Source organism: Canis lupus, chromosome 9 (assembly GCF_003254725.2).
Source record: "Canis lupus dingo isolate Sandy chromosome 9, ASM325472v2, whole genome shotgun sequence".
Classification (NCBI taxonomy): domain Eukaryota; kingdom Metazoa; phylum Chordata; class Mammalia; order Carnivora; family Canidae; genus Canis; species Canis lupus.
The window spans coordinates 57494147-57515170 of NC_064251.1; the positions used below are offsets into that span (position 1 = coordinate 57494147).

Below are 21024 nucleotides of genomic sequence, written 5' to 3' on the forward strand. Positions count from 1 at the left end.
TCTCTGGCTCAAGAAGTCTCAAGTGACGCAGTCAAGCCATGGGCCGAGGCTGTGGTCTCATCTGAAGGCTCCACCGAGGTAGGCCACTCATGAGGTGGCTGGCAGGCCTCAGTCTCTTGAGGCCCCTTGTTACAGGAGCCTCTCCACTGAACTACCAAACACAAGGCAGCTGGATTCCCCCAGAATCCGAGAGAGAGGAAGAGGTCCAAGAAACAGGAAGAGAGAGCAAGCCCCTCACACTGAAGGCACAATCTGATCTAAGAATAGATGCCCCATTATTTCTGTCATATTCTATATGTTAGGAGTAAGTCAGTATATTCTGCCCATGCTCAAGGGGAAGGAGTTACATAAGGACAGGAATGCTAGGGATCAGGGATGACTGAGGCCATCTTACAAGCTATCAGCCACTCAGAATCTTTCAGATTCTTGGTGTCAATTGTCTTAACTCTCCCTTTCCAAGCCTCCTTGCAAGGAGACATCCAAGGTGCCAGGTTACTCCTGAGGATGGAGAAACTCTCTAGCCCTTCCTCTACCCCCACCAACCTTAGTCCTGCTTAGGGCCAGCTGACCTGGAGGGGCTCCTCAGTCTCCCACCTCAAGCCTCCACTCCACAAAAGGAGGGTCTCCAGAGACAATCTTTCTCAGTACACTGTCTGGGTTTTCCCAGACTGTGAAGACCTTTTATAGGGAAATGTGGCATATTCTGAGGCTTATGGGTGGGCATGGGATTAGACTGGGTTGGACACTGGTCTCATCAAAAGGAAGTGGCACCACTAAAAGTAATGAGATCTTTAACATGAATCCTGTTTGGCTTCTGAAGCTGTGAAATAAGTTAAAAATAGTACCCCCAGAGGAAGGAGCATTAGGAGGATTAAATGAGATAATTCTTATAAAGTGCTCAGTGCAGTGCTGGTCACAGTGCAGTGCTGGTCACATAGGAGAGAATCAAGAGTTGTCATTATTAATGTCGTGAGCTTCTGATTAGAAATCCAGAGACTAAAGGTCAAGGTGAAGCGGGCATCCTCATGAGCACACGGATTCCTGCTATGAAGACACACTTTTTCTTGCACAAAGTGGGCTTTGCTCTCACCTCCTTTAGGGGTTCAGACACAACTTCTTGATTCAGAGAAATACAGACTGCAGATCCTCTCTGCGCCCCAGGAGGGACAAAGGTGACAAGGTGCTCAGCTCTGGGCAGCAGAGCAAATGTCTCCCCAACATGTTTTCATCCTGCACTGTTTCTCTCCATGGAGATGGGGGCACAAGGCAGAGGATGTGTGAGTTAAGGCTGGGTGGAGCCCCAGCCAGGGCATGTGATGTTGAGCTGCAGTTGGTATCCGCCTGGCATATGACATTGACTAAGTCATAAGTCAAACTGTGGCTTTTCTCACTCACAAAATGGTTTTTTATTTTTGTATATTTTTTAATTGGAGTTCGATTTGCCAACATATAGCATAACTCCCAGTGCTCATCCCATCAAGTGCCCCACTCAGTGCTCATCACCCATTCACTCCATCCCCTGGGCCACCTCCCTTTCTACCACCCTTTGTTCATTTCCCAGACTTAGGAGTCTCTCATGTTCTGTCACCCTCTCTGGTATTTTCCACTCATTTTCTCTCCTTTCCCCTTTATTCCCTTTCACTATTTTTTATATTCCCCGAATGAATGAGACCATATAATGTTTGTCCTTCTCCAATTGACTTACTTCACTCAGCAAAATGCCCTCCAGTTCCAACCACGTTGAAGCAAATGGTGGGTATTTGTCGTTTCTAATGGCTGAGGAATATTCCATTGTATACATAGACCACATCTGTATTCATTCATCTGTCAATGGACACCAAGGCTCCTTCCACAGTGTGGCTATTGTGGACATTGCTGCGATAAACATTGGGGTGCAGGTGTCTCAGTTTTTCACTCATCTGTATCTTTGGGGTAAAGCCCCAGTAGTGCAATTGCTGGGTCATAGGGCAGGTCTATTTTTAACTCTTTGAGGAACCTCCACACAGTTTTCCAGAGTGGCTGCACCAGTTCACATTCCCACCAACAGTGCAAGAGGGTTCCCCTTTCTCCACATCCTCTCCAACACTCGTTGTTTCCTGTCTTGTTAATTTTCCCCATTCCCACTGGTGTGAGGTGGTATCTCATTGCGGTTTGGATTTGTATTTCCCTGATGGCAAGTGATGCGGAACATCTTCTCATGTGCTTGCTGGCCATGTCTATGTCTTCCTCTGAAATTTCTGTTCATGTCTTTTGCCCATTTCACTATTGAATTGTTTGTTTCTTGGGTGTTGAGTTTAATAAGTTCTTTATAGTTCTTGGATACTAGCCCTTATCTGATATGTCATTTGCAAATATCTTCTCCCATTCTGTAGGTTGTCTTTTAGTTTTGTTGACTGTTTCTTTTGCTGTACATAAGCTTTTTATCTTGATTAAGTCCCAATAGTTCATTTTTGCTTTTGTTTCCCTTGCCTTCATAGATGTGTCTTGCAAGAAGTTGCTGTGGCCAAGTTCAAAAACGGTGTTGCCTGTGTTCTCCTCTAGGATTTTGATGGAATCTTGTCTCACATTTAGATCTTTCATCCATTTTGAGTTTTTCTTTGTGTATGGTGCAAGAGAATGGTCTAGTTTCATTCTTCTGCACGTGGTTGCCCAATTTTCCCAGCACCATTTATTGAAGAGACTGTCCTTTTCCCAGTGGATAGTCTCCCCTGCTTTGTCGAATATTAGTTGACCATAGAGTTGAGGGCCCATTTCTGGGTTCTCTATTCTGTTCCATTGATCTATGTGTCCCGTTTTTGTGCTAGTACCACACTGTACTGATGACCACAGCTTTGTAGTACAACCTGAAATCTGGCATTGTGATGCCCCTGGCTCTGGTTTTCTTTTTCAATATTCCCCTGGCTATTTGGGGTCTTTTCTGATTCCACACAAATCTTAAGATGATTTGTTCCAACTCTCTGAAGAAAGTCCATGGTATTTTGATAAGGGATTGCATTAAATGTGTAAATTGCCCTGGGTAGCACTGACTTTTTCACAATATTAATTCTTCCAATCCATGAGCATGGAATATTTTTCCATCTCTTTGTGTCTTCTTCAATTTCTTTCAGAAGTGTTCTGTAGTTTTTAGGGTATAGATCCTTTAGTTCTTTGGATAGGTTTATTCCTAGGTATCTTATGCTTTTGGGTGCAATTGTAAATGGCACTGATTCCTTAATTTCTCTTTCTTCAGTTTCATTGTTAGCGTATAGAAATGCCACTGATTTCTGGGCATTAATTTTGTATCCTGCCACACTGCCGAATTGCTCTATGAGTTCTAGCAATCTTGGATCGAGTCTTTGAGTTTTCTATGTACAGTATCATGTCATCTGCAAAGAGGGAGAGTTTGACTTCTTCTTTGCCAATTTGAATGCCTTTTATTTCTTTTTGTTGCCTGATTGCTGCGGCTAGGACTCCTAGTACTATGTTAAATAGCAGTGGTGAGAGTGGACATCCCTGTCTTTTTCCTGATCTTAGGGGAAAGGCTCCCAGTGTTTCCCCATTGAGAATGATATTTGCTGTGGGCTTTTCGTAGATGGCTTTTAAGATGCTGAGGAATGTTCCATCTATCCCTGTACTCTGAAGAGTTGTGATCAGGAATGGATGCTGTATTTTGTCAAATACTTTCTCTGCATCTATTGAGAGGATTATACGGTTCTTGTTTTTTCTCTTGTTGATATGATCTATCACGTTGATTGTTTTTATGAGTGTTGAACCAGCCTTGCATCCCGGGGATAAATCCCACTTGGTCATGGTGAATAATCTTCTTAATGCACTATTGGATCCTAATGGCTAGTATCTTGTTGAGAATTTTTGCATCTGTGTTCATCAGGGAGGGATTGGTCTATACTTCCCCTTTTTGGTGGGTCTCTGTCTGGTTTTGGAATTAAGGTGATGCTGGCCTCATAAAACGAGTCTGGAAGTATTCCATCCCTTTCTATCTTTCGGAACAGCTTTAGTAGAATAGGTATTGTTTCTTCTTTAAACGTTTGATAGAATTCCCCTGGGAAGCCATCTGGCCCTGGCAAAATGGGGGTTTTAATAACATCCAGTGGCTTTTTGTAAAAATGGGATGTGACTACAAAGTCCCATAAAAATGTGAATTTTAAGGTAACAAATCTTCAGAATGCAAAAGTAAAGACAAAATTCTCTTCTGGAAAGAATGAGATTCAAGACAATATGCAGCTGTTCACTCTATAAAATAATAGAAAAGGTTTCTTTCACTTGAGATGGGAGTTGTCTTTGTGATAATTCTGCTGGCCAGGAAGCATGTTTGAGATGGGTCAGAGGGCAGCTTTTCCCTGCTTGCTGGGCCTCAGAGAAGGTGAATCCCTCAATATGAGGAAGGGGAAATTTGATCAAAGGCTCTCCTGAGCTGGGAAAAGGAGGGTAGCAGGTCAGTCCTGCAGCATGAGTCCGTCAGGCAAAGAGGAGAAAGGGCATAGTCTGGGAGCTCCGGGAGCAGGCACTCCAGAATGGAAGCTTAAACCTTTCTTTGGGGACAATGACATCCCCGGATCCATCCTAAACTGTGCTTCCCAGGGGAGGAAGGAGGAGCCCGGCTCCACATAGATCCAGCTGCAGGGACTGGGTAGGAAAGGCAGAGATGTTGGAGGGATGGATCAGAGGTCTGGAGCCAGGCAACCAGCTAAGGCACCATGCAACAACCAGGATGGGTCTGTGGAAGAAGTGAGTATTCCTTGGGGATCCTTAGAAACACATCGGGTGGAGAACTGAAAACAAAAAAGTCTGGATTTCCTGCATGTGGAATGGAAATTTTTCAGTTGGGCACGAAAGGAAAGGATTACCCTTAATGCTGGTGAACTTAGGGACAGCTACAGGACAATGTGGTCACCCCAGAACTGGGAGCCAATGGACTTGGTCCTGGGGTGGTGGTGGCCTCTCTGGTCCATGTTCTGGGACACAGAAGTGTCTTGGGCATCAGCCAGCCCAATCCCACCTGTATTCTGTCAGTAGATGAAAAGAGCACTGTGCTTGCCCTTTCATCGCTGCTCTAAGGGGGCCACAGCTCAAATGATTCTCAGTGATTCTCAAAGGCAAAGCACAGGGAAATGCCATTTGTTTCCATCAGGTGTAAGGGACATGCTCACTGATAACTGTTTTATGTCTTTCCAAGGTCCTGCTCTAAGATGAATTATTTCTAATTCATTAGAAATAATGAATAATGAATGGGTGGCTCAGCTGATTGAGCATCCAGCTCTTGATTTCGGCTCAGGTCACAATCTCAGGGTCCTGGGATCGCCCTATGTCAGGCATTCAGCACAGAGTCTGCTTAAGATTCCCTCCCTCTGGCCCACCTCCCACCTCACACATGTGTGTGCGTGCTCTCTTTCTCTCAAAAATAAATAAATGAAAAAAAGTAAAGTAAAATGAACTGGTTTAAAATGTTTTCCCTCCCCCTCTAGCAATTTCTGAAATACAGTGACACAGCGTGGGCTTCTGCATGGCCCCCTACCTAGCCTTCCCTCTTCCATCCTGATCTCCTTGAAGCTACTCACATGCTGCAGGCAAGGTGGCACGTGTTAAATACAAGCCCAATGGCCTTGCCCTTGCTTTAAGCCCTCCATGGCTTCCCACTGCTCTTAGGAGGATCAAGGCTTGAGCTCTCCACTCACAGTGTCTGGGCCCCAGGTGATCTCACCCTTCCATTCTACTCCAGCTGCTTCTCAAAATACCCTCCCCCTCAATTTCAACTCTCCAGCCAGTTTTTCCAACAAACATGTTTTTCCCCACTTCAGGGCTCTTGCACAAGCTGTTGTCTTTGTCTGGCATGCTCACCTCCCACCTCTTCGCCTAGCTTATTCATCCTTCAGGGCTCTGCTCCAGAAAACCCTCCCTGGTCCCCCAGACTGGGTCAGGGCCCCTCTATCTGCTCCTTTGTCTTTCCCTTCATTGTGCTCAGCTCAGCTCAGCTAACTTTTAGTTTCTTGTTCACTGCTGGTGACCAGGTCTGGCCTGTGAGCTTCACCAGAACAGAGAGGGTGTCTGGCTCATCCATCACCTAACAAAAGTACCCACCCATCATTCAATGGCAAGCACTGAGAACACAGTGCCTTGCAAAGGGGTTGGCACATGTTGCCCTCAAGCTCAGAGTGTTAGCCCCTCACTCACCTTGCTGTTTGGGAGGCTTTTGGGCATCGGCACAAACACTTCTTTCTGAAAGTCCTTTTGAGGTCAGTTTGTTTAAACTCAGAAACAAGTTCCCTTCATTTTAAACTTCAGAGTCCATATTTGAAAATAAAGACTTACTTTATCTATGGAACGGTTTGCTGGTTTGAAGGAATACTTTAGGTTCTAGAAATTTCCTTCATGTATCAAAGTCTGGGTAAATTTACCAAGAATGTCTAAATGTTTTCTTATGATTCAGAACTGTCAGAATGCCTAGTATCTGTTCCTTGAGAGATCCCAATTTTCCACCCTGCCTATAGTTACTTTTAGAATCAGCTCTAAATCTTTTAAAATCCATTACATTCTTAATTTTATGTAGCTATTTCCTGGAGGGAATTACAGGTAGTGAAAATCAAACACCCTCTAAGTCAACAAAGCTGTTTAGAAACAAATGGTAGAGCCATTCTTCACAGCCCTTGGCCTGCTTTTATTACCACTGCAGTCTGAATTGGGTATGAACAAGGAGTTGCCATCAGATCAATTTAAGCTGCAAATAATTGACCTATTTCCCGCCACTATTTTTACGCTTTGAAGTAACTGGGAAGAAACTTTTTCAGACCATCTTATTTTTAAACTGTAGTAAGTTTTCCCTCAGTGTTTTTTGAATTAATGTTTCACGAGAAACAGTGCACCAAAGTGCAGCCAACTGGCCCTAAAATTTGCATGCAAAGGAGCTGGACTACATACTCACAGCGTTACTAATACCAGCTGGCACTATGTGAGGGCACTTTTTTTTTTTAAGATTTTATTTATTTATTCATGAAAGACACAGAGAGAGAGAGATGTAGGCAGAAGGAGAAGCAGGCTCCACACAGGGAGCCTGATGTGGGACTTGATCCTGAAACCACAGATCACTCCCTGAGCCAGGGGCAGGTGCTCAACTGCTGAGCCACCCAGGTGTCCCCGTGAGGGCACTTTTATAGGAAGTGAGGGACACACGAGTAAAGAGTCCTGAATAGTCCCAGGCAATCAATTAGCACAGAACCTCCGAGAGACGTTTAGGAGGTCATTACAAAAGTAAACCCTATACTCGCCATTAGAGGCAAATATCTGCTGGAGCAGCGCTCAAGATCTCCAGCGACAGAAGCAACAAAGCATCAGGAAATATCAGGGACTGACCTCAAGTTCCTCCGAGAGAATAACTCCCTCTCCCTGAGGGAAAGACCTACAGTGAGGACTTTGCCAAAGGAAAAAGAAACGGTTTCGGACATTTTTTCCTACATTGTACTTTCCAGGAATTATGTAACTATTCCCCCTGCAATAAACAAATCCAGCCCTGGGACAGGCTGGGTTTCCAAGAGGAACCAGTACTGAAACCACAACCTGGATGTGGGCAGGGTCTGTCCACAGGGATCTGACGGGCAGGTTGGGCCCCAGTTGTCCTCAAGACCATGAGCCCTCTAAGCCTCAGAGCGGGATCCTGCTTCATTCTTTCTAACGAAACTGTAGTGCTCGCCCCATGGTAAGCCCCTGCACACAGTCCTGAGAATGGAAAGCGTGTTGGGGTCACCTCCTGTTCTCTTCCTCTTGCTCGTGTATGTCAGGGAGTCATGCTGCAAGGAGCATGAGAAATGCAGCCTGACTGACTGAGGGGAGTGGGAAATTGCCATCAGGCTGGAAGCACAGGGGCAGGGCAGTTAAGCTGGGCTCTTGGAGGTAGAAGCAGAAGTGCTGTGCCACACTGAGGCCCACACAGAGCCTCTCCACTACCTAACTCCAGGAAGAGGCAGCTGAGATGAAGCCATCAAGGCCAAGAAGGGCCACAACTCCAGTAACTCAGGGCTGGCACAGGCTACATGTCCACTGCAAGTGCAGACCCATCCTGTGGCCTGACGAGAGCCACTGGGTAATGCATGAGGGGCCTCTGGCTGGTGGCCCAAGGAGGTAACTCATATACTTGGTCTGATTACAAGGGACAGGGGTCAGAAAGGGGAGACAGTATTGGTCCAGTTTGCCCTCAAAAGCCCAAAACAGCACTGCCTTGAGGTCCAAGAACGGAGAGTGTCACAAGAAAGAGTCAAGACAATTCATCCGCCTTCATTTAGTGTCTGGTGGAGGCTACCCTCAAGTCATAAATGACAGGGGACACACAGGTAGCAACTGCCAGGGAGGAATAGGAAAATAATGACCTGGACAGTGGAGATGGGGCATCAGGAGAGGGTGATATTGAGAGCTTAGGGCTTACGGCCAGACAATGTGGGCCAAGTCCTGGCTCTGCCACTCTCAAGTTATGTGACCCTAGGCAACCTCTCAGTGCCTGCTTATTCACTGGACCATTACGACCATTCATTGAGATAATGCATTAAAATGCCTAGCAGAGTGCCAGGCACAGAAAGTAGACAGTAAGCAGCAGCTCTCATGATCATTCTTAGGAAAAGAGAAGAGTCCATCCTTAACAGTCCAGAAGCACCTCTGCTGGGAGGACCACCAGGCTTGCATTAGGCAACCCCCTCATCCTAACAGTATCAATGTCATCCCTCAACAGATCAGCCTCAGGCAAAGTGGGAATGGGTTTGTGAGCTATGTGCATCAACATGCCCTCCCTCTGCAGATCTGAGGTGGGGATTTGCAAATTAAGTAGAAAGACACTGCAGTTTACAGTAAGTCATAAGAAAAGACAAGGAAAGAATAAAAAAGCATAAAAAAGAAAGCACAGAATCAATAATATGGCACAAGAATAAATGAGTATGTAAAAGTATTCCCCTACTAAAAGGCAAGGTCTCTCATATTGGGTCCAACTAAGTGCAGTTTTCAAAGATCACACTTAAGGCAATCTAAAATATCCAATCCCAAAATATAGTCAAAGATTTATAAAATGAATACAAATGAAAAATTAAAGAGATTTCACAGAATTATTATCGAAGAAGTAAAAGCAATTAACAAACAGAATCAAGATCATTTTGTATGGGACAGTGTACCATAAACTTCCAATTGTTATAAACTACTATATACTAAATAATGTAAGGCAGAAACTATTTGAAATGCAAGGGGAGTCCAACATTTATTTCTGTACTTAATAGACTAAGTTATCACAAGTTAATCATTTAAATACTCTAATGAAGTTATAAGAGTAATTTGCAAGATTACTCTTCTTTTTCAGCACCCATGAAGCACTTACAAAAAATGATCTTATATTAAACTACAAACGTCAAACATTTGTTAAAACCTAGAAAGCATTTATGCCACATATCCCAAAAACCATGTAAAAAAAATTAGAAGACTGTTTTTAAAACCCAAAGCTGCTCATAGCAGTGTGATGTATGATGGCCAAAAAGTGAAACAATTCAAATGTCCATCAAATAAATAAATAAAGCATGGTGTCCACACAATGGAATGTTATCTGACAATGTGAAGGAATGAAGTAGGGATTATGTTCCAATACTTGGAAACATGATACTAAAGGGGAAAAAGCCAGTCATAAAAGACCATATACTGTGCCATTAAATTTCCATGAAATGTCCAGAATAAGCAAATCTATATATAGAGAAAGTAGACTGGCAGTTGCTGAGGGCTGGGAGTGAGAGCAGAAGAGATGTGGCCAGAAGGAAAAGGGAGTAACCGCTAACGGGCATAGGGTTTGTCTTTGGGATGATGAAAATGTTGCAAAATTGTGTTGATGGCTGCACAATTCTTTGAAAACTACTGAACTGGACCCTCCAAATGGATGGGACATAAATTCTAATCTCCATAAAGCCACTTGAAAACAAGAAGAAAATTCGAGCCCTTAAAAAATGAAAAAAAAAAAAAACCACTTCTTTAACTATTACTTGGATAAAGGAAAAACTGAAACTATAATCACAGAACATTTAAAGAATATCACTGAGAAAACTGTATCACAAAACATGCAGCAGCTATCAGGGCAAAATGTATGCCCTTAACTGTTTTCCAAATTAAAGAGGAAAAAGTAATATTTATACAAATGAGCCAATAATACAACCAAAGTAGTTAATAGAAACAACAAAACAACATAAGGAAAACAGGAGAGATGAACTATAAAAGACAAAGCAGAAATTCCATATTTCATCAAATTTAGGACATCATTCTAAAACACACTGTCGGGGATCCCTGGGTGGCTCAGCGGTTTAGCGCCTGCCTTCGGCCCAGGGCGTGACTCTGGAGACCCGGGATCGAGTCCCACATCGGGCTCCCTGCATGGAGCCTGCTTCTCTCTCTGCCTGTGTCTCTGCCTCTCTGTGTGTGTGTCTCATGAATAAAAAAATATTTAAATAAATAAATAAAGGCCCTTCCGGGGAGCCTGGCTGGCTCAGTCGGTTAAGCATCTGTCTTCCTTTCAGGTGATGACCCCCGGATCCCGGGATGGAGTCCCACCTTGGGCCCCCTGCTCAGTGGGGCGCCTGCCCCTCCCTCTCCCTCTCCCCCTGCTCATGTGCGCTCGCTTGCTCTCAAATAAATAAAATCTTTAAAAAAAATAAAATAAAATAAAATAAAAAAATAAAACACACTGTCATTTTATGTATAACTAAGAAAAACCACTGCCAATTAAACAACATCACAATGCTTTGTTTGCCATCAATTGAAAGATGCATCCCAACTTCAGAGGTGCTAAAATGTGGAGACAAAAAGCACATTTTAGGCTGACATAATATAATAAACTAGAAAGCAGAAGGACAATGTGACTGATAAATACAAAGTCTAATTCTCTGGGAAGACCAACAGACATACCTCTGACAAAGTAAACGAAAAAAAGAAAGAGAAAACAAAAATGCAAACTATCAGCAATGCAAAACAAATACAACCATCCACACATAAGAGGCTAAAATTTATAGGAGAATATTATATAAAACTATGGTCAAAGAAAACTAAATGAGAAAAAGAATGCTATGCAAATACTTTTTAAAACTTGGGTCAAGTGGACAATTTTCTACTAAAATTAAATTTCCCAAAATGACTTTAAAAAACTTGAAAACAGGGGTGCCTGGGTAGCTCGGTTTAGCTTCTGACTCTTGATTTCAACTCAGGTCATGATCTCAGGGTTGTGGGATTGAGCCCCACATTGGGTTACATGCTGGACATGGAACCTCCTTAAGATTCTCTTCCTCCTACTTCCCCTCCCCCACTCGTACTTGCGTCTCCCTCAAAAAAAAAAAAAAAAAAAAAGGAATTAGAAAACAATTTTCATGGAAGGCATTTGTAAGTTATCAAAAACATATCTCCAGGAAATTAACACTAGATCTCTGAAAATTTTAGGGAGCCACTTTTATAAAACTTTAATTTCCCTCGTTATTAGTACTATTTTTAGGTCATAAAAAGGTATAAATACTTTTTCATAAAATTAGCATGACCGTGAAACCCAAACTACAAGAAGTATTTTTCACCTATCAAATTGGCAAAGAAAAAAATGAGAGCGAGAGAAAGGAAAAGAAAAAAAACCCCACACAGATGAAAATACACAGTGTTTGTTTATGTCGAGAATATGTAAGTTGCTACAGCCTCTATGGAGAGTGTTTTGAAAACAAAAATAAGAAAGCAAAATTCTACATACATTGTGACCCAATAATCACACTTCTAAGAATTTATTGTAAGAAAATAATCATAACTATATAGAGGTTTTTGCATAAGGATGTTCCCTGCAACATTTTAATAACAAAAATGTAGAAATAACCTGTCAATATTAGCAAATTCAAGTTTGGCAAATCCATGCATATGGGGTTTAATAACATTAAATATTCACTATAAACATGGATTGTTATATGTACCCAAAAAATTAAAGGACATGATGCAAAACAGTGATTAGATCTATGTGGGATAATAAATAATATGAATTTTCTTCTCCTAATTCTTGGCAATGAACATGTATTATTTACTAATCAGAAAATTCAATAATTATTATAATTTTGTTATTACAAATCTTATGGAATATGCTAATAACTCCCAGAGAACCAGAACAGAAGAGTTTTGGCCTGGGTTCCCCAGGTTCAAGAGGATATGGATGAACCATTAAGTCTTGTGACCCCTCTAGATTGTAGGCTGGGGAGGTGTGTGATTCACAGGTTACTTATATAAGAAGCAGAGTATCCCTTGTTTCAAGGCCCTCAGTGAGGTTCCCATTCTTGGGAAGTATCAAAGACCTGTTCCAATCCTAGGAGCTAACCAATTACCTCTTTATCCATGGTCCACACTGCTTCTAGAAAATTTCTCAACTAGAAACTTTGTAAAAACATCTTATTTGGCACTGAGAAGGTTTCTTAATAAATAAGCCAATTCAGTCTCCTACCTAGATAGGGAATACTGGGAACCATCTTCAGGCTTCGAATATATTCCCGGGTCCGCTTGTAATTATCTTCTTTAGACATCAGGTAGTCCAATTTCTCAAAGGTGGTCTTGTCTTTCCGATTCAAAAGCTGAAGTGAGAAGAAAATACAGAGTATGAGAGAGAAGTGAAATAAACCAGAAGCTTTAAAAAAAAAAAAAAAGGGTAACTGTGCACAAAGACTGAGTGAAACATCCTAAACAATGTCTGCTGTGTGCCGAGTCCTGGGCACAACTCATGATTATAAGAGACTGTTGTACGAAAAAATGGAAAGTTTGATGGCCTTGATTTTGTCATTTTTCAGAGAATCTCACACTTGTAAGACATCCTCCATAGTTACCTAGTCACAATTCTAAATGATACCAGAATACCCTGCACCAGTACCTGCTTCCGTGGGTGCATAGAAACAACAGCAAATGGCTTACAGGGTGAAGCCCATTATAGACGAGAGGTCCCCCAGAGTTACTGCATTGCTACATCAGGTCTCTCCCTGGTCCATAGCTTCTGGCTCTTTCTTCAGTATCGTCACTACTGCCAAAGGCCCAGGAAATTAGACATGGCCCACTCGTGTATGTTGTGCCTGCCCAGAGCCAGGCCACCTCTCCAATCTACGCTATCCCAGATTTCTTGTAGTTTATAGCTGTGTCATACTTATACTATAATTTTTTTAAAAAATATTTTTTTTAGTTTTTTTTTTTTTATTTATGATAGTCACAGAGAGAGAGAGAGAGAGAGAGAGAGGCAGAGACACAGGCAGAGGAAGAAGCAGGCTCCATGCACCGGGAGCCCGATGCGGGACTCGATCCCAGGTCTCCAGGATTGTGCCCTGGGCCAAAGGCAGGCGCCAAACCGCTGTGCCACCCAGGGATCCCCTTATACTATAATTAAAAGAAGCCAAACTTCTTTTTCATATGCAGTCATCTACGAGGTGACTTAGTTAAGCAAAGTCAAGATGAACAGGTACCCACAGCCACAGGTACATAAAGATCCTTTTGGACGGAGGTCTCTAGTATGTAAAGCTTGGTCTATAGTATGTAAAGCTGGGTCATCAGTGAAAAGATGGTCACTGTGCTTAAGGAGCCTTCTTAGTAGGAAGGAATAGAAATCTGAATTCCTGCTTTTCTAGACTTGATGCTAAGGACTCATGTTGTGGTTGTCCTGCAAGTCCCAGGTTAAGACCCAGTGCAGGAAATGGCAATAAGGCTCCTTAAATAAAATGGCTTTGAGGATAGGAGTCTAGGCTGGGAGACCAGGCTTCACAAGAGGATGTGGTCACTCAGAGAGGGTCACTCAGAGGGTCACTCACAGAGGGCTGGCTTTGGCATGGCATGTGGCTGACGTTGGGAGCTCCCCCAAGTTTAGCTTCCAGAACCTAGTGCCTCTGGGATTTGAGATCAATGGCTGATCCCAGCAGGATATATGGGGCATCCCTGGACAAGCTTGGTTTGGAGGCTCTGATGGTCTATGCAAAGATGTGAGCCTGCAGCCCTGCCACATCCACCAGACTAAGTAGGCCAGTGTTCAAATGCCCTGTCATGCAACATGGAAAAGTGGAACAGTCACTGTCCAGCACCAGGGGATGCAGGCCTTTTGTACTCAAGTAACCCCTTTGGGTTTAGTACAAATACAGTGCAATTCCTAGGACCTCGGTTTGCAAATCCCTGACTCAGGCCATGTCTGGTACATCAGAGAGCCCAAACTGCTCTGAGCAGGCCCTGCCCATTACCTTTATCCTTGGCCTTCAGGGTCACAGAGGATGTAGCCAAACCACAGCCCAGCTAAGCAGTGACAGTTTAAGGACTTCAGGGAAGAGAGGCAAAGAATAAGCTGGGAAAAAAGGTTCCAGTGCTGAAGAAGTTAGAGAATAAATAGCAAGCTTTTCTTCCCCCACTGAGAAATTCAGGACACATCAAAGAAGAGATGCTACACAGATGCTAGGAACAATGGTTGCTCAACTGGCTTGTGAACTGAGGCTGCTCTTCAATATCATGTAAGCAAATGCATTTGCTTTTTGTACACCACAACATCTAACTCATCTGACCTTTACAAAGCCCGGTGACAAACACGGGGCCAAACCAGCAGGTTCAATATCACAGAGATAACGTGACTTGTCTGAGAATCCTTGGGAATGTGACTCAATAGAGGAGAGGGGTGTATATTATAGCAACGTGGCAAGCAAACAGAGACCAAGAACCCAGACAAATAAATAAATTATGGGCAAGGGAAGTGTCAAGGAAAGCTCTCCATAGAGAGGAGTACTTGAAATGAACACTTGAGGATGAGAAATTCACCAGAGAACAACATACACCCAGATCAGAACCAGATACTCTTGGTTTATGTATACAATGGAATATTCCTCAGCCATTAGAAACGACAAATACCCACCATTTGCTTCAAAGTGGATGGAACTGGAGGGTATTATGCTGAGTGAAGTAAGTCAATCGGAGAAGGACAAACAGTGTATGTTCTCATTCATTTGGGGAATATAAATAATAGTGAAAGGGAATATAGGGGAAGGGAGAAGAAATGTGTGGGAAATATCAGAAAGGGAGACAGAACATAAAGACTCCTAACTCTGGGAAACGAACTGGGGGTGGTGGAAGGGGAGGAGGGCAGTGGGTGGGGGTGAATGGGTGACGGGCACTGAGGGGGACACTTGACGGGATGAGCACTGGGTGTTATTCTGTATGTTGGTAAATTGAACACCAATAAAAATTATTTTATTAAAAAAAAAAAAAAAAGAACCGGATACTCTAGCTGTGAACTGCTCCACTGTAAAGCTGAGTAGATTCCTCACTCTGTTGCCCAGGAAGTCATTACTAAATGCAACCTAGAACCCCTCTGAATTCATCCAGCAGTCAAACAAACCCCTGTTATCTGCATCCCCTGCAGTTGAGCCATGCTGCCATCCAATGCTTACACCACTGGTTCTCTGGACCCCATTCGGGGACTGCCCATGTCTCCCGCCAAGTCTAGCCCAGCTGTCTAGCCTGTCAAATGCTTCTATGCAAGTACCACAGAGGTGATCAGCCTATCATCTGTGTCCTGACAGATGGATATGACCGGGCCACTATAAGGTTAAAGACCTGGGGGATGTTCCTGAAAAATCACCCTGCACAGTGACTTCAAACCAACAACTGGGGTTCTTTAGCAGAGTGAGACAACGAAAGGCAGCCACATTTGTGTGCTCCCTAAATTTAAAACCAGACTCCTCCAGGTCACACCTCCCTCTGTTAACCTTGCCTCTATACACATACTTCCTACCAACCCCCTCACGACGCCTCCCCCACCCCACCCCACCTCCACCAACTACACATATTCACACACACATCCAGAAGGGCTGGATCTGGTTAACTTCACTCATCTGCTCCATTCTGTGCCCACAGATAAAATTCAGGATGGCATCAGATTTCTAAGTAGTAATGCACAGGATGCCAGAAGACTCAGAACATCTATTTCCCATGCATGTATTTGAAAACTACTTGAGAACCTCTTCTAGCAAAATAAAGGAATAAACCAAGTAAAGGAATGTATGGGATATAGGAAACAGTGGAGCCAATCCAGGAGTCTCTGAGATAACAGATAAACAACAGGCCTTCAGAATCACTGGTTCACAGAGTATCAGCCCTGGAAGAGACATCTCCAGAGAAAGAGATGGCTCACATTGTTTGGGGTAGAAATAGATCTATTTATTATACATAGTAAGAAAATTAAAATAATTTTAAGATTTTTATATATTATCTAAAAATCTTGTAATATACTATAAAATATGTTTATTATACACAATAGATAAAATAATCTAAAAATTATATACTTACATATTTTACATAATTTTATACAATTTTATATATATATAAAGTTGAGCCTTGAATAATATAGGGATTAGGGAGCTGATCATCCACACAGTAAAAAATCCAAATGTAACTTTTGACTTCCCCAAAGCTTAACTACCAATATCCTATTGTTGACCAGCAGCCTTACCAAAACATTAATAGTCAATTAAAAAATATTTTGTATATGTATCATACATATACAACTCACGACCCTGAGATGGACCTTAGCACAACCAAAAGTCAGATGCTTAACCGACTGAGCCACCCAGGTGCCCCAGTAACATGAGTGTTTCTGAAGAAAAATAGAAGGTATTCAGGGAAACTACACCAACAATCATCATATAAAGAAGTCAACAACAGGGATCCCTGGGTAGTGCAGCGGTTTGGCGCCTGCCTTTGGCCCAGGGCACGATCCTGGAGACCTGGGATCGAATCCCACGTCGGGCTCCCGGTGCATGGAGCCTGCTTATGTCTCTGCCTCTCTCTCTCTCTCTCTCTGTGGCTATCATAAATAAATAAAAATTAAAAAAAAATTTTAAAAAGAAGTCAACAACCATTATCTAGAGTGAGTGGATCAAGAAATTGTAGCAAAAGCACATTGTTGGAAATGTGACAGAAACTACCAGAAGAAACCACTAAATAACTGGAAGTGGTTGCCTCTGGGGAATGAATGGGGTATAGAAGGACAGATCAATGAGTCTTAGTTGTTTCACTAAGCCTTGCCATACTCCGTGATTTTAAAATTAATGTGCATGTATTATGCTGAAAAAATTTTTTAAGACTTATTTATAGATAACAGCATTTATTCATGCATGTTTTAAACTTTTATTACAAGTAGAGCCACAAACTGAAAACCTCATGTTAATCGAGGATCCTTGAGATTTCAGACTTTAAGGGAAGCCTCAGAAAGGAGCCATCAAAACTATATAGAAGAACATAAATTACTTCCCTGCCCGAGTCAAGCAAATACTGAAAGCGTTCATGCTCAGGAAAAGAGGTAAGAAAATAAGATCAAGGAAGAATTCACTAAATACAACAGGCAACTTCACTTCTAGCAAAGCTGAGAAGCCCTGAGGCACCCTGAGATTTCTTCCACAATATTTATAATGACTAGGATTAATTGTGCAATTACATGTGTCTCACTCAGCAAACAGCAATTCCCATGAAGACAGCAGCGATGCTGGCTGTGTTTGTACCACCATTCCCCAAACCTGGTATGGTTCTCAACACAAACAGCACATTGCCTAAGTATTTGTTGAATAAAAGAATGGAAAAACTAAGAATAACTTGAAAATTCAAATCCTTATAAAATTCTGAAAACTCCAGTAACTGTTCAGTAAAAGAAAAAAATAAAAGCCAGGATTATGTACTATTTACAAACCACAAACAAGAAGAAACCATTTGTTAAGCTATGTGATGAGGCCAAAACTATACTGAGAGGAAAATGCATGGTTTTAAACTCTTTTCAAATTAAACGAGTGAGAATATAAATGCACTAAACATTCAACCCCAGAAGCTAGGGAAATGGGGGAGAAGAGTAAGGGAAATCAATTAGTAGATAAAAATAGAAATCAAGGGGCTTCTGGGTGGCTCAGCTGGTTAAGCGTCTGCCTTGGGCTCAGGTCATGATTCCAGGGTCCTAGGATTGAGTCTGCACTGGGCTCCCTGCTCAGCAGGGAGCCTGCTTCTACCTCTCCCCACTGCTCATGCTCTCTCTCATTACCTCTGTCTTTCAAATAAATAATAATAAAATATTTTTTAAAAAATAAAATAAAATTAGAAATTGATTATGTTATAAAACTAAATGCCAAAGTAGACCCAAGAACTACTTTTTATATCAACAAAACAGATAGACCTTCTCTACAAATAGGGCAAAAAGCAAAAATATACAACATTAGGATTAAGAAAGAGTCTGTGACCACAGATGCAAAGTACACTAAAATCGCAAAGTAAAAATCAAACAATACTGATATTACATAGAGACATCTGGGTGGCTCAGTGGTTAAGCATCTGCCTTCAGCTCAGGGCATGATCCTTGAGTCCCAGGATCGAATCCTACATCCGGCTCCCTGCATGAGCCTGCTTCTCCCTCTGCATATGTCTCTGCCTCTATCTATCTCTGTGTGTGTGTGTCTCTCATGAATAAATAAATAACATCTTTAGGGGATCCCTGGGTGGCTCAGTAGTTTAGCACCTGCCATTGGCTCAGGGCGTGATCCTGGAGTCCCAGGATCAAGTCCCACATCAGGCTCCCTGCATGGAGCCTGCTTCTCCCTCTGCCTGTGTCTCTGCCTCTCTCTCTCTCTTTCTCTCTGCCTTTCATGAATAAATAAATAATTATCTTTAAAAAATAACATCTTTAAAAAATACTAATATTTCATAATTTTCATGATGCCACATGTCAGCTGCATGGGATAAATGGGACTTATAAACCACAGGGTCAAAAGCCAGGAATATCACAAATCATGGTCAAATGGGTTGCTCGGAAATTTCCCTTATCATACACACTCTGAGAACCTACATGTGGCACTTGTATTCAACTAATGATGAAAACTTTCCTCATCTGGTAAATAGTTCAAATCTGGGAGCTGTCTCCATGGAGGGAAAAAGAAAAAGTCCCTCCAAATCCTCTCTATGAGGACACTGGTATCTTGTTCCCTCGCCTTGAGAGAGTAACATTTCTTGATAGTGGAAATGCTTTTCAACAAAGAGCCTGTTGCTCCAAGTATGTTAAAACTGGCTCAAAATTCTATCTCAATTCCAGTGTCTACTGTTGGTATGGAAAGAATTTTTAGTGCCGTTGACAATCTATGGACCAATGGATTCATCAGACAGAGTATGAAATGAATAAGGAGTAAGGCAAGGGCACTTAGGAGAAGTCATTTTTACCTCTTTTGATACAAACTATCAGTTTCTGAAAAACAAATTACCAAGTCACATGTCTAATGAAAACTATTAGCAATGGAGCCTGTCATTAAGTAAAAAGAAGGGAAATTTGTGACTTGGAAACTTAGGAGGTGTCGGGGCTAGCTGTCTGTCTCCACTTGTCTTTGACTAAGGCTATGTGAAACTCTGTACAGGTAGAAGTTAACTTGCGGAAAATGTAGTCATGCCAATAATGCCTGTCCACAGAAAGGCAAACTATGTCTCAACCAATGTCACTGATTTTCACCCAGGGAATACTAGTTTTGTACCCATTAAAAATTTTATTTTGGCATTCCTTACATAACTATGAAAGTATAGTGTTCAGGATTCTCTTTTGATAACATTTTATTGGTTGTAAGATCTTATGGGTTCTCTCACTAATTAACGAGTTAAATAAAATCTTTGGCAAGTATTCATTTTATATCTGTGTGAGTCATGAGTTCACCTTTAAAGAAAACTTATCCTTTAACAGTTTACATGTACACACACATATACATACACATACATTCACATACATACATATGTAATGTATAATCTTATAGGAAAATTTTTATCATGTGTTTCCAAAAATTTTGCTACATTTTTTTCAATTGTGCTCATAGTAACCCCAGGGAGATACTCTCACAAAGCCCCAGAAGTAGAGCCAGAAGGTTAAGATTAGTCCCCAAATGGAAGTTTGCCAAGGGCCCATCCTTGGTCTAGGTGGGTGAGGAGTCAGGCATCAAGTGTATATCCCCATTTGCCCAACCTGGTTGAACAATGAAAAAGGCCTGCTAAGACATGAAGAGTCAGAAATAACACAAGAGGACTCCAGAGAGAACAAACTCCATTATGAGGAGGACCTTCAGGAAGAGGCAGTCATAGAAACAAGTCTTTAAGGATTTCAACCAGCAGAGACAGGGCTGGAGAGACCCTCAAAGCCGAAAAAAGAAAGCACTAACAGTGGCCTGGAGGTAGGAACACTCAAGGGAGCAGCAGCATAGCAGACATGTTGCTTTGGACAAGACTGGAGAGGTAGATGCACTGCTATGTCTACTGCAGCATTATTCACAATAACCAAGATATGGAAGCAAATTATAAATCTATCAACAGACAAATCAATAAGGACAACGAAGTATTTACATATAATGGAATATTACACAGCTATAAAAAAGGATGGGGTTATGCCATCTGTGACAACAAGAGTGGACCTACAGGGTGTTATGCCAAGTGAAATAAGTCAGATTGAGAAAGACAAATGCCATATGATTTTACTCAGAAACCAAATTAATAGGGATGCCTGGGTGACTCAGCGGTTAAGTGTCTACCTTTGGCTCAGGGCATAATCCTGGAGTTCCGGGATCGAGTCCCACATCGGGCTCCCAGCATGGAGCCTGCTTCTTCCTCTGCCTGTGTCTCTGCCCACCCCCCGTCTCTCTCTGTGTGTCTCTCATGAATAAATAATCTTTAAAAAAAATCTAAAAAACTAAAAAGAAACCAAATGAATAAACAAAGAAACAAAAAGCAGAATCAAACCTATAAATACCAAATTAATGGTTGCCAGAGGCAAGGGCATTGGGGGGGATGGGCAAAACAGGCATGAAAGGAAAGGGGAGATACAGGCTTCCAGTTATGTAATGAATAAGTCACAGTAACAAAAGGCCTGGCATAAGCAATATAGTAAATGATATTGTAATAAGCATTATATGGTGACAGCTTGTAGCTACACTGGTGGTGAGCACAGTATAATGTATAAACTTGTTAAATAACTATGATGTATACCTGAAACTA

The 21024-nt window shown here is 42.1% G+C and overlaps 1 protein-coding gene across 11 annotated transcripts in view; it reads right to left on the minus strand.

Moving 5' to 3' along the window:
• The window catches only part of RALGPS1 (Ral GEF with PH domain and SH3 binding motif 1), a 295268-nt gene that overhangs the window by 147828 nt on the left and 126416 nt on the right, over window positions 1-21024 (minus strand). For all 11 annotated transcript variants that reach the window (XM_025475186.3, XM_025475185.3, XM_025475191.3 and 8 more), the window contains one exon: window positions 12461-12587. In XM_025475186.3, the coding sequence (XP_025330971.1) occupies window positions 12461-12587 (127 nt within the window). The remainder of the gene's footprint in view (window positions 1-12460; window positions 12588-21024) is intronic.